Raw genomic sequence first — 13,958 nt, forward strand, 5'->3', positions numbered from 1 at the left:
GAGGAGTGGCTGGTGGGTTTGAACGGCTAGCTGTGGTAGTATAGTAAGGAGCTCTGGTGATATATTGCCTAAGACATTTGGCTGTTAACCAGAAGGTCAGCAGTTCAAACACACCAGCCAGTCTGTGGAAGGAAGATGGGACAATCTACTTCTGTAAAGATTTACAGACTTGGAAACCCAGTAGGGGCCACTATGAGTCAGAATCAACTTGATGGTAATTTTTTTAAAATATATCTATCTATATATATACATTTCTCTTGAAATTTGAGTCATGTTTTAGAATAGAAAGGAATGTAGCACATACTATTGGCTCAGCTGTCAATCCAAAACTCATACTCAAACTTCTTATTCTTTGTCTTCTTCTATGAAAGAGGATCTCACCTTAAGGTACAAAGTTATAGGTAGGAATCTTCTAGGGTTGCTGCGTGAGCTTTTGTTGATTTCCTCCTCTGGTATCATAATGGCTAAGACACTTGCCTGCTAACCACACGGCTGGCGGTTCAAACCCACCAGCCACTCCTCGGAAGGAAGGTTGGGCAATCCTACTTCCGTAGTGATACTGCCTCGGAAACCCAAGGAGGGGTCGCTATGAGTCGGGGCCGACTCGACGGCACATAACAACAACAACAACAATCATACAATTTACTGCCTTGAATGTGAACACAACGCCTGGAGCTTAGAGATTCATTTTGCAACCATAAGAAAAAAGCCAAGAGGGTCACTTTTATCAGTTAGAGGCTGAAATAGTATATAGATTTTTACTTGAAATTCAAGGAACCCTGGTGGAGCATTGCTTAAGTGCTTATTTGCTAAGGGAAAAGTACCAAAAATTCATTGCCGTCAAGTCAATTTCAATTCATAGCAACCCCATAGGATTTCCAAAGCTGTAATATTTGTGGAAGCAGATTGCCACATCTTTCTCCTATAGAGCATATAGTCAGTTCAAACCATTGGGTTTCTGTATAGAAGCCTAGCACCATTGCATCACCAGAGTTCCTTATATGTCCATAAAGGCACTCAAAAAATTAAGCCATTCAATTCAATGCCCCTTTTCCTTTTTAAATAACTCATGCTTTTCATTTGAATTGATTGAGGAAAAAAAATAAGTTCATATGTTAATTATATAAAAGTTCAAACTGTGAGCAGAAGTCTACCCAAACACATTTACTACCAAGAAAAAAAAATAAACATAAATATTAGTTCCAGATAGATTTATTACCGATAGAGATCCGTATTATGTTCTTAAGGAACTCTGTTGGTGTAGTGGATAAAGGCACTTGACTGCTAACGAGAAGGTCAGCTGTTCAAACCCACCAGTCGCTCTGAGGAAGGAAGACAGGGTGATATACTTCCATGAAGATTTACAGCCTCAGAAACCAAATGAGGGCTGGTATGAGTCAGAAACAACTTGATGTCAGTGAGTTTTTTTTTTTTTTTTTTTTTTTTTATGTTCTTAATTTCTTAATTGCAAAAGACTTTCATATACAAATGAATCTTCATTTCCATCCAGTAAGAGCTGAAATGAGATCAGTACTTTGCAGAGATCCTTGAGAAATTCAGGTAGCATTCACTTATGTGTTAATAGTAATAATAAGGGAGATTGTAGCAAAACATGTAGAAGTTTCTTAAAATTTTGCACTGAGGACATGAATCCCTTTGCCATCAAGCTGATTTTGACTCATAGTGACCCTATAGGACAGGGTAGAACCCCCTTATAAGTTTCTAAGACTGTAATCTTTAGGGAAGCAGATTGCCTCAACTTTCCCTATGGAGCAGCTGGTGGGTTCAAACTTCTGACCTTTAGGAGAGCAGCCAAACTTCTTAACCACTCAACCATAAGGACTCTTTTGATGACATGACTTGTTCCCATAAAAGACCAGAATAACTCAAACTGTTATCTATATAGACTGTGCAGTTCACATCACATACATTCAGAGATGTTGTTGTTGTTGTTTGCCGTCGAGTCAGATCTGACTCATAGCGACCCCTCCTTGGGTTTCCAAGGCAGTATCATTACGGAAGTAGATTGCCCCATCTTCCTTCCGAGGAGTGGCTGGTGGATTTGAACCGCCAGCCTTCTGGTTAGCAGTCAAGTGCCGTAGTCACTATGCTACCAGAGCTCCTAAATATCTCTCAAAATAGTCAGAAAATACAATTAAAGAATAGTAAAATTGTCTAAAGGAATACCTGAATTGGCCTACTTTTCAGATTAGTAAATATTCTAGCTATTTTCAGATTGTTAAACACTCAAAAATTCATTATTTTTACATCTAACACTAGTGTGTTCCCTCTTCAGCACTGAAAAGTTGAGTATGGTATCAAATATACAGAAAAAGTGATACTCTTCTAACTACCTTTCCTCAAGTAAAAGAAAATACATAATCATTTCTTCCTCATGCATCAGAGAAGAACTTTTTTTGGGACATAGCCTATGTCACAGAGGTAAAGTATTAGTAGTAGTATTCATCTGACAAGTAAGAGTCCTCAAGTTACAGAATCTTTGACAGTAAAATACAGCAGAGGCTCTGGAATCAGACTTTGAGAGGTGAAATCTGATACAACCACTTGCTAGTTGCACAACCTTGGACAGGTTACTTAACCTCTCTGTGCCACAGTGTCCTCATCTATAAAATATGTATAAGGATACTAGTTCTTGTCAAGATTAAATGAGTTAATATAGTTCCTGGCCCTGTAGTAAATGCTGAATGACCATTGTCTTTTATTGTTGTTTGTTGTTAGTTGCCATAGAATCAACATCAACTCATGGCAATTTCAGGTTCAACAGAAGAAAACATTGTCTGGTCCTGTAGCATCCTCACGATAACCAGCATGTTCAAGTTCATTGTTTCCAATCCATCTCACTGAGGATCTCTTATGCCTTCCCTGGGTCTCTACTTCACCAAACATGATTCCTCTAATAATTGATCTTTCCAAGATGATGTTTCTAAATCAAATAAGTCAAAATGTTCCGTTGTGATCCATGAAGTTTTCATTGGTTTCTTTCTGTAGTAGATTGCCAGGCTTTCCTTCATTGCCTAGCTTAGAAAGCTCTGCTGAAACTTTTCACCATAGATGACCATGCTGATATTTGGAATATCAGTGGGGTAGCTTCCAGAATTATAGAGAATACCCCAATAACACAAACTAACAGATTGAGATTTAAGTTGCTTTTATTATTAAGGTCACCTATACTTAACCCTCTAGAGGGTTAGAGAAAAAGAGGAAGATCTCCAAAGAAATGTATTGACACAGTGGACTCAAACATAGAAACAATAGTGAGGATGGTGCAGGGCAGGCAGCATTTCATGCTGGTGCATAAAGGTGGTTATGAGTTGGAAAGGACTCAAGGGCCTCTAGCAACAACATGCATAACACCCTCATTTCCATAGTTTCAGTAAACAAAGAATGCTTTTCTGAAGTATTTGTAACCACTGGTCTTTGATCTTATCAATATAAGATCCTTATCAATATGACTCCTGGGCTGCAAAAGCTTCCTGGCTACCATTGCTTTCTACACTAATGCAATGGCATTCCTCTCTTCTCAAGTCCCAAATTTATGGAAATGCTTCCATTTCTCCTCCAGACTCCCTCCACACAAACAAAGAAAATTTGAAGAAGAAGAAGTTGGAGCAGGAGGAAGAGGAGGAGGGGGAGGAGAAAGCAGAGGAGGAGGAAGAAGAAGAAGGAAGAAGAGGAGGAGAAGAAAAACAAGAGGAGGAAGAGGAAGAATTAGAAGAATATGGAATATTTTTACTCCTATGCATAATTGCTATTTCAATAACAAATGTGATTTAAAACCGAAACACTTTTAGGATTTTGGTTTTGTGAATAATTTGGTATCAAAACCCCTGACTAGATGTAAAAGACAATAGATAGAAGATAATTTGGGGGGTAGGGAAGCAAGAGTTAGTCACTAAGATGAAGAGTAAGACCTGCCTCTCATATCCTGATTTCATAAGACAGTGAATGTGACTTCAAAGATAGGTTTGTAGGGTTTGGGAAGAGAGCATATTCTCCACTGGCACAAGAACAAAGCCTTCCTACTTTTTTTTTTTTTTTTTTAATCTACACAACATTGAGAGCTGCTAGAGTCAGGCAGAGGCAGAATTGAATGATCACTCCACTGCTCCCTAGTCCATGATCTTGAGTGAGCTATGTACATTTAGACTTAGTCTTTTCTTGTGAAGCCTTGTCTGGATCCATAATGGAGAGTTCATTGCCTTCTTCAAGCACTTTGTTCTTGTGTCTGTTAGGGAGCATACCATCCTGTATTTTGATTTGTATACATTTCTGTAGTTTAAATTAGTGAATTCTTTTTTTTTTTTTTTTTTAAGGAATTACATTACACTTAGGATTTTATAATCAGAAATGTTAGTGAGTAAATGAAAAATGTGGAAACAATCCTGATAAAGGTAGCAAATGAGGCTGTTAATTTGTTTTAACCTCGGGGACACTGCCCTGTTTAGTCATTTCTCTTTCTGGAAAGATCTATGTTGTTCTTCTGTGCCATCGAGTCAGACCTGACTCATAGCGACCCTCTTCAGGTTTCCGAGGCAGTATCACTATAGAAGTAGATTGCCCAACGTTCCTTTCGAGGAGTGGCTGGTGGGTTTGAACCGCCAGCCTTCTGGTTAGCAGTCATGTGCCTTAGGCACTATGCTACCAGAGTTCCCAGAAAGATCTATGAGACATACACAAAAAGGCAAAATAAGGGAAAACTACACATTATTAGCTAAAATATTGGCCCCAAGCATGAATATAAAACTATTAGGTGGGCCATGTGGAAGGCCAATCATTTTTTCCTTAAATAGTCTCAAAGGCCTACAATCAAAGCAGAATATAAATCTAGCTTCTACTTTTCATTTTCTTCTGATTTCTGATTTTTCTCCCACCCACTGAATCAATTTTATCCTTTTTTTTTAAGTGAAGAATATTGAATATACCAGGAACTTCCAGAAGAGCAAACAAATTAGTCTTAGAAGAAACAAAACAAGAATGTCCCTTAGAAGACAGAATAGCAAGACTTCATCTTGCTTACTTTGGATGCTTCATGAGGAAAGAGAAATTGTTAGAAAAGGTCATCTATCTGGTAAAGCAGGGTTCAGCAAAAGCAAAGGAAGCCGTCAAGGAGCTGTTTTGACACACTGGCCACAACAATGACCTCAAACATGTCCTGAAGATGGCACAGGACCAGGCAACATGTACTGCTTTAAGTAAGGTCACCATGAGTTGGAACTGATTCAATGGCAAATAATCACAAGAACAACAACAACAAATGAATCAATAAGCCTAAAAGATATCTGAGTCTTGGATTTTCAGCAGTTGATTCATTATACAGTCAATTCATTCACAAGTAGTACAAAAAAAGAAAGCAAAAGAAGAAAAAAGGGGAGTAGGGAGTTATATTTGTCTCAATGCCTAGAGCTGCCAGACTATCTCATTTATCTTCAATTGGAGTTCCTTGGGATTTGGGTTCTTCTAATCACCAGCCTGAACTCCTTTTTCTAATTGAAGCCCTTATGGGAACAGTTGTCCCATTTATCTTGAGTCACTTCAGTAGAATTCCTAAGAGAGTCTATTTTCTCATTCTAGTTATACTCAGGAATAGATTTGGGATGTGGGGAGTAAGACCTGCAGGGAGAAAGATATAAAAAAAGTAATAAAAACTTTTGAGACAGGTTATATACTGTTTACTGATGAAGGAAATGCAGTTTAGAGGAAGACCTATGGTAGAAACATAGCAGAAGAATAACGGAAGTTTGTCTTAGTAGTACTATATGGTTTACCATATCAGGGTAGGGAAAGATAGTTTTCCCACTTTTATTCCAACTCTTAAACCCAACATTAGCAAGGTCAGTGAATTAACTAATCTATGGGAATGGGAGATATTCAGAGAACAACCCACCTATATAATTGTGGATAGTCCCAGTGGGCATGTAGATATCTGGAGTAGTTATTGGGAAGATTTGAGCAATATTTGAAAAGTATGGTACAGGGCAAGTTAGTACAAAACATAAAAATTTCATTTACTAAATTTCCTAGGAAATGGTAGTCCACAAACAGAGCTAGAGTGCTAGTGATTGCTCTAAAATCACAAATAAGCACTATGAATTGATTTCTGAATTCATTCGGAGTTAATGTTTCAATACCTGGATGTGAGAATTTAAGTTAGCTGTTGGGCATTTTATGTCATTTACTTTTGCATTAGACTTATCATGATGGAATTTTGGATGAAGATAGTGTTAAATGAACCAAACTGAATTTTTACTTGTTTGTATTTGGGAGCTGATGTAGCTCCTTGGTTCAGATTTTACCTATCCATTGCTTGGCTTTGACTACTTTCCTATTGGAGATAGGGAATGAGGTCTGGTACTGCTCAAAAGGCCATTTCTTGAACTAATAACCTGATGAAATATATAGAGCCCTGTCCTGAGTGTTATGATTCAGAGATGTGGTGACTGCTGTCAGAAACATCAAGTCTTAAGGGAAAAATGAGGTATGTATGTGAAAAAGTCAAGAACACTTTTATTTTAAAAGAGAATTAATATGTAAGAGAGTGAAAATATGAAATAGATTTTTTAGAAAAAGTGATAATGTTGTTGTTGTTATGTGCCGTCGAGTCGGCCCCGACTCATAGCGACCCCTCCTTGGGTTTCCGAGGCAGTATCACTACGGAAGTAGGATTGCCCAACCTTCTTTCCGAGGAGTGGCTGGTGGGTTTGAACGGCCAGCCTTCTGGTTAGCAGGCAAGTGTCTTAGCCACTATGCTACCAGAGCTCCCAAAGTGATAATAGTTTTAGCTTTTCTAAACAAGAGGATAGGAGCTCTGGTAGCATAGTGGCTAAAGCACTTGACTGCTAACCAGAAGGTTGGCTGTTCAAACCCACCAGCCACTCCTCGGAAAGAAGGTTGGGCAATCCTACTTCCGTAGTGATACTGCCTCGGAAACCCAAGGAGGGGTCGCTATGAGTCGGGGCCCACAAGATGGCAAACAACAGCAACAACAACAACAAGCAAGAGGATATTTCAAGTAGGAGAGATTCCCTTTAGAAACGACCAGAAACTGAAACCAGAAAATGCAAGAGATGTGTTTATAATAATAACAAGTTTGCTATATTGGATTGATAAGTAACAAGCTACCATAGCAGCAGAGATAAGAAAGCTTCACTTTCTGCAAAAATTAACACAAAATTTCGGTACAATATTAAAGTAAGATGATACTAGCCGTTGTATGTAGAAAGCATTAGGAGTTTGATGAGGCTCAGTCATGTAATCAATGAATAAATATATCCATGTTGTTGTTGTTGTTGTTGTTATGTACCCGACTCATAGTGACCCCTCCTTGGGTTTCCGAGGCAGCATCACTATGGAAGTAGATTGCCCAACCTTCCTTCTGAGGAGTGGCTGTTGGGTTTGAATTGCCAGCTTTCTGGTTAGCAGTCAAGTGCCTTAGGTACTACACTACCAGAACTCCCAAATATATCCATAGCAAATAAAAATAAGTAATTATTAATAAAAAATTCTTTCCTAAGGCATACACTAAGTGAGACAAGTAAAGATAGAATAGAAGGAGTTTATTATTCCCTGCTTCAATGATAAGGAAAGAGTTATCCAGAGGATCTGAGATCTGTTGCCTATTTGAAGACAGGCAATTTGGAGGAAGAGAATATTGAGAATGTAAAAGGTGTGCATGAGGAAACTGATGATCCAGAATGTAACCTTTCTGGAAAAAGAAAGAACAGAGGCTTGAGTAGAGAAAAGTAAGACTGGAAGCAGAGATTTTTGGAAATCTATTACAATAGTGAGAGCATTAGGACAAGGCATAAAATTAAGGATAAGCTGGTGGAAATAAATGTGTATTAGTGATATAGCAAAGGATCCCTGACAGTGTAACTGTTAAGTTGTTGTTGTTGTTGTTATGTGCCGTCGAGTCAGACCTGACTCATAGCGACCCCTCCTTGGGTTTCCGAGGCAGTATCACTACAGAAGTAGGATTGCCCAACCTTCCTTCCAAGGAGTGGCTAGTGGGTTTGAACCGCCAGCCGTCTGGTTAGCAGTCAAGTGCCTTAGCCACTATGCTACCAGAGCTCCCTGAAATTTTGGCAGTTCAAAGCCACCTAGAGGCTCTGTAGGAGAAAGACTTGCTTCCATAAAGATTACAGCTAAGAAACCCTATGGGATAGTTCTACTCTGTCACATTGGGTCACTATGAATTAAAAATCGACTCAACAGCACCTAACAACAACAACAAAGTGGTATAGCAAAAGAAAAAAAAAAAGTAATTCTTAACAATTCATTTAGCTTGGGTACAGAGGGAACAATACACTACCCAATAGATGCAAAAATGAGTACAGTTGATTTCTAGGTGAAAGGTAGAATCATTAACAAAAATTTAAAAATCAGCTTCAGAAACTGAGTGAGTGCTGAGGGTAAAGGTGAAGGTGACAAGTTTGAGTCGAGGTGAAGTTTCTAAGTGAGAGAGTTCTACCGAAAATGTGGAACTCAGGAGAGATTCAAAGATAATGAAATCACATAAATAGATTAGAGTTGAAGGCCAATGGAAGTTGAAAAATAATCTTGAATTAATGTTATCTGTGTGAAAGGGGATATGAAATGAGAAGAAAAAAAAACAAAGAGAGAACACTGAATTATCATTAAATTTGGGAGTTTGGAAGACAGAAAAGTCAATAAGAGAAACCAGGATAGTATGGTGTCAAGGAAGAAAGAGAAGGAGAAATTTTCAATGATGGGCCAATTGTTCTTTGGAGGTTAGTCGTAGCAATAAAGTAAGACCATTGGATTTTCAATCAGAAAATCATTGTTATAACTTGATTAAAGACATAGAGAATGTCTGGAGTAGATTACTGGTTGAACGGAATTCAGGAGAGAATGATGACAATAAATACGTACTACACATTAGGGAAAAATGAAAAAAAAGGTGTTGATGGGGGAAAAAAGGTAGATACAGTTGAGTAAAAGGTTTAGTTATACTTTTTCCCCCAGATAGAGAGATTTGTGCATATTTGTTAACAGTAGAGAAGAACCAATGACAAGAGAAAAACAAAAGATTCTGAAAAACAAATAAATTAATGAAACAATATATCCTAAAACTTGTAAATTTTAACATATTCCAGAAAGCAAGGGAGAAAAGTTTGCTCTCCCCATCACCCCACCCAGTTTTAGTAAAGCAGCTCTGCCTTTATTGTTTGCTATATTCCATTTCCATGAATTGCTTCATTTCTCCAAAGACTGGTACAAAACATATTTGAAAACCATCTCCCTAGAGAATGTAGGATAAAAGGGTTGGGAGGATGTAGAATAGCCTATCTTTTAAAAGAAGGAAAAATTACATACATGTGTTGCTATAGTCTTGCTCCTTTGAGTCATTGTTATGAATGTGTGTGTGTGTGTGTATATATATATATATATATATATATATATATATATATATATGTATAACCATATGCATATACATATATATACACACATGTATGTGTGTGTATGTGTGTGTGTGTGTGTGGGTATATATATATATATATACTGGGACAGTTTTCTGAAAGAATTTTGAAACAGTTATGAGGAGATTATTATGGAATCAGTAAGACTCAAATATGAGAAAGAACACCATCTTAATCATTTGTACCCTTTCAACTCTTTGTCTGTTTCTTTGTTTTTCTAAATGCAGTGCTTTTAAAATATGGTCCCCAGAGAGCAGGATGGGTATCACCTGGGAATTTGTTAGAAATGCAAATTCTTGTGCCCCTCCCCAGACCTACTGACTTAGAAATGTTGAAGACAGGGCCCAGAAATTTGTTTGAACAAGCCCTCCAGATGCTTCTAAAGCATGCTAAAAATTCAGAACCACTATTCAAAAATATTAGATTTGTTTTTTTGACTGGTTGTTTTGCATACTACAGTTTTAGTTGTAGGCATCTATGGATGCTTTTATATTCCTCTTCATCCCCAATACAGAGATTTATCAGGAGACTAGAATTTGGTAAGTATGTTTACTCTCACACCAATGGTAGACACCTCCAGAAGGTATGAGACTACTGGAAGCTGAAGGCCTCATTTTCAACCAGGAGATGGAGAGTCCCAATCAGACAACTGTTCAGGAGTTTATCTTCACAGCTTTCCCTTGCTCCTGGGTAGATTCTGTCCTCTGTTTCGTACCACTGCTCATCATCTATTCCTTCATTGTTGTTGGAAACCTGGTGATCATCACAGTAGTCCAGCTGAATATTCACTTGCACACTCCCATGTACTTATTTATCAGTACCCTTTCTTTCATGGAGATTTGGTATACCACAGCCACCATCCCAAAGATGCTCTTCAGCCTGCTTAGTGAGAGGAAGAGCATTTCCTTAAATGGTTGTCTGCTGCAGATGTATTTCTTCCATTCCACAGGCATCAGTGAAGTTTGTCTCTTGACAGCTATGGCCTTTGATCGCTATCTGGCCATCTGTAGCCCTCTTCATTACCCCACCATCATGACCCCCAAGCTATGTGCCCAACTGACATTAAGTTGCTGTGTTTGTGGCTTTATTACACCCCTCCCTGAGATTGCCTGGGTAGCAACACTGCCATTTTGTGGCTCTAATCATCTTGAGCATATCTTCTGTGACTTCCTCCCAGTGCTACGACTGGCCTGCACGGACACACAAGCCATCGTCATGATTCAAGTAGTGGATGTTGTCCATGCAGTGGAGATTATTATAGCTGTGATGCTCATTTTCATGTCCTATGTTGGTATTGTGGCTGTGATTCTACGTATTCGCTCAGCTGAAGGTCGTCGCAAGGCATTTTCCACATGTGTCTCCCATCTCACTGTCTTTTTACTGTTCTTTGGCAGCGTGGCTCTCATGTATCTACGCTTCTCTGCCACCTACTCTTTATTCTGGGACACAGTCATTGCTCTAGGCTTTGCAGTTTTGTCCCCCTTCTTTAACCCTATTATCTACAGCCTGAGGAATAAAGAGATAAAAGAAGCTATAAAGAAGCACATGTGCCAAGCGAAAACAATTTTTCATAAGACCAGGAATCTCAAATAACATCTAAGTAGTCATGAGGAGTTTGCACATTTACTGGCTCCTCTTCATCTTCAACAGCTCTGTTTTTTTCTCATCAGCCTTTTACTGAAACTAGTCTCCCTGCTGTCCTCAATAAACCCAAACTACTGATTGCTCAATTCAATAGCTTCTTTTCAATGCTTATCCAATTTGGCATCTTTTTGGACCTAATTTTGTTAATCATTCTTCTATACTACTTTATTTAAGATAAATTCATTTTGTTGAAAGATCTGGGTAAATAATTACTTTAATTTTAACACAGTCAAAACATTTTTTGTAAAACATGATCATTGAAAAATTATCTACATAACGCTAAGTTCTCACTATGGTGTCTCAAGAATGGTTCTATTTTCTAAATAAATATGTGTTGATCAATAATTAATCTAATGGTTTCTTAACTAATAAGTTACCAATGATATATCAGAAATCTTAATATTTGTTTCTACTATGATCAAACATATTGTACATATTAGATAATAAATAATAAATATCATCTGTTGTAGTGCCTAAGGCATTTGATTGTTAAACCATAATGTTCGCAGTTCAAACCCATCAGGCACTCCACGGAAGGAAGACTGGGCAATCTACTTCCATTAAGATTTACTGCCTTGGAAACTCAACAAGGGTCACTATGAGTCAGAATTGACTTGATGATAGTGGGCTTGATTTTGGTTTAGTTGAATGAATAAACAGTAAGTGTTGCGCTACGTTGTAATTGCTTCCACTAAGATCAACCGTGTTGAACTCAACTCTTCCCTTTTCAAGCTCTACCCTCTACCCTTGTTTTTATGCTGTTGGACTATCTTTTTTCTTCTGCCTTTTGTTGAGGTCTCTTTCTTTTATGGAGTCTTCTTCTTGTACCTGCTTCGTTTTCCCTAGGGCTCATACCTTTGCTGGGATGGAATAAAGTTTATTACTGTGGCAATGTTGGTAGATTTGCACTTTGTCCTTGTCCACCAATACAAGTCCCAGGGCTGTCTGCCTGATTTCTCCACTCCTGTACCATAGCACTAGCAACTCTTGTGGTGTAGTGCATAAGGTATTTGACTGATAACAAGAATGATGGCCATTCAAACCCACCAGTCACTCCTCAGAAGGAAGATTAGGCAGTTTACTTCCGTAGAGATATCACCTCAGAAAACGAAGTAGAGGTCATTATGAATTGAATCAACTCCATGGCAGTGAGTTTATTTATTTATTTATTTTTTGTTTTGGTACTGCAGCACTGCCCTCACAGTAATTCTTAATTCTTAAAATTAAAAATCAGAGGGAAAGATGAAAGTAAAAGTTTTATAAAAAGAGTCTGGTAGTATTTAATAAAGAGCTGGAATAGAGAAGAGAAGGAAAATGAGAGGAAAATTAATAGTTTGTGGCTTGAGGAATTTTGGTAATAGAAAAGCTTCAGAGACTATTTGGTGTAAGAACATGAGGGAAGAGAGAAAAAAAGATACAAAAATTTTTCTGGATTTAAATAGCGTATCTACTTCAATGCCTTTCAAAAGACATAAGGAGTGGAATTACTTTACTGATTGATTATTTTTACTGCACTTTTCCTAAGTGCAATAATGTTGTAGAATTCATACACATAAATCTCTAACATATGAAAGGAAGACACTATTTTTTCTGTTCTCTACTTTTTTAAATTTCTAGATACTATCAAAATACCTAAAAATTAACATAACTAAAACTATCTCTCTTTCCCACTCAAACATACTTTAAATTGCTCCTTTAAGCTGCTCTTCCTGTTGCAAATAGTTATCTCTTGCAATGTAGCTATGATCATTATATTATGCTGGTTTGAAACATACTATGATTAAACCTTGGAGCTCTGGTAGCGTAGTGCCCAAGGCACTTGGCTGCTAACCAGAAGACTGGTGGTTCAAACCCACTAGCCACTCCTCGGAAGGAAGATGGGACAATCTACTTACTTAGTGATACTGTCTTGGAAACCCAAGGAGGGGTCGCTATGAATCGGGTCCAACTCTACGGCACATAACAACAACAATAACAACATGATAAAACTTACCCTCACTCCAAATCATGATGAAAAGGGGTTTTACTAGCTAATGTGTGTTTAAGTTGAATGAAACTTAAGTGTTTAGGTTGAATGAAAACTAAGAGCTTAAGTTGAATGAAAACTATGACTAGCTGAGGAAAAAAATACAACATTCATGAATACACAAGATTAGAGAGTTGTACCTCTCAATATGGAAGAAATGGCTAAAAACTTCTTCCTTGTTATACAGTCAAGCCTCAGTATTCAAGAATTCCTTACTGAGAAATATGTTTTCTAAAAAGAAAAGAAAACAAAAGAGAAGAAAAGAAAAGGAAAAGAGAAAAGAAAAGAAAAGGAAAAGATAAAAGAAAAGAAAACAGAAAAGAGAGAAAAGAAACCTCCCAGTGCCCTGTCAGGGACATTCACATACATGTGCATGTGTAATACTGCAAAAACTTCCCAGTTGCTCTTGAGCAAAGCTGGTTCCATATTCATTAATTCAGCATTCTCAGTCCCTAGGTTTTCATAAACAGAAAGCAACACAAGTGGTGAATACTTTTATATATTTAATCATATATGTTTTGCATTAATAAAATAGCATAATGCACTTGTTGTTGTTGTTGTTGTTAAGTGCCGTCGAGTCGTTTCCGACTCATAGTGACCCCATACACAGCAGAACGAAACACTGCCCAATCCCACGCCAGCCCCACAATCACTGCTATACTTGAGCCCATCATCGCAGCCACTGCGTCAATCCATCTCGTTGAAGGCCTCCCCCTCTTTTGTCGACCCTCCACCCTACCAAGCATGATATCCTTCTCCAGGGAATGGTCCCTTCTTACAACATGACTAAAATAGATGAGACGAAGTCTGGCCATTCTTGCTTCCAAGGA

General features: G+C 38.0%; 1 protein-coding gene across 1 annotated transcript; it reads left to right on the forward strand.

Moving 5' to 3' along the window:
* The first annotated feature begins 10,085 nt into the window (after positions 1-10,085).
* On the forward strand, positions 10,086-11,051 carry LOC103202820 (olfactory receptor 6K2). The gene has a single exon (XM_007947762.2). It carries the CDS (start codon positions 10,086-10,088, stop codon positions 11,049-11,051), a length of 966 nt encoding a protein of 321 aa, XP_007945953.2.
* The last annotated feature ends 2,907 nt before the right edge of the window (positions 11,052-13,958 follow it).

This window comes from Orycteropus afer, unplaced genomic scaffold, assembly GCF_000298275.1.
Source record: "Orycteropus afer afer isolate SDZICR_OR568_19922 unplaced genomic scaffold, OryAfe1.0 scaffold00193, whole genome shotgun sequence".
In the NCBI taxonomy this organism is placed as follows: Eukaryota; Metazoa; Chordata; class Mammalia; order Tubulidentata; family Orycteropodidae; genus Orycteropus; species Orycteropus afer.

Excerpts from the sequence above, each read along its gene's own strand:
- LOC103202820 (XM_007947762.2), top strand. The coding sequence starts at position 10,086 with ATGGAGAGTCCCAATCAGACAACTGTTCAGGAGTTTATCTTCACAGCT.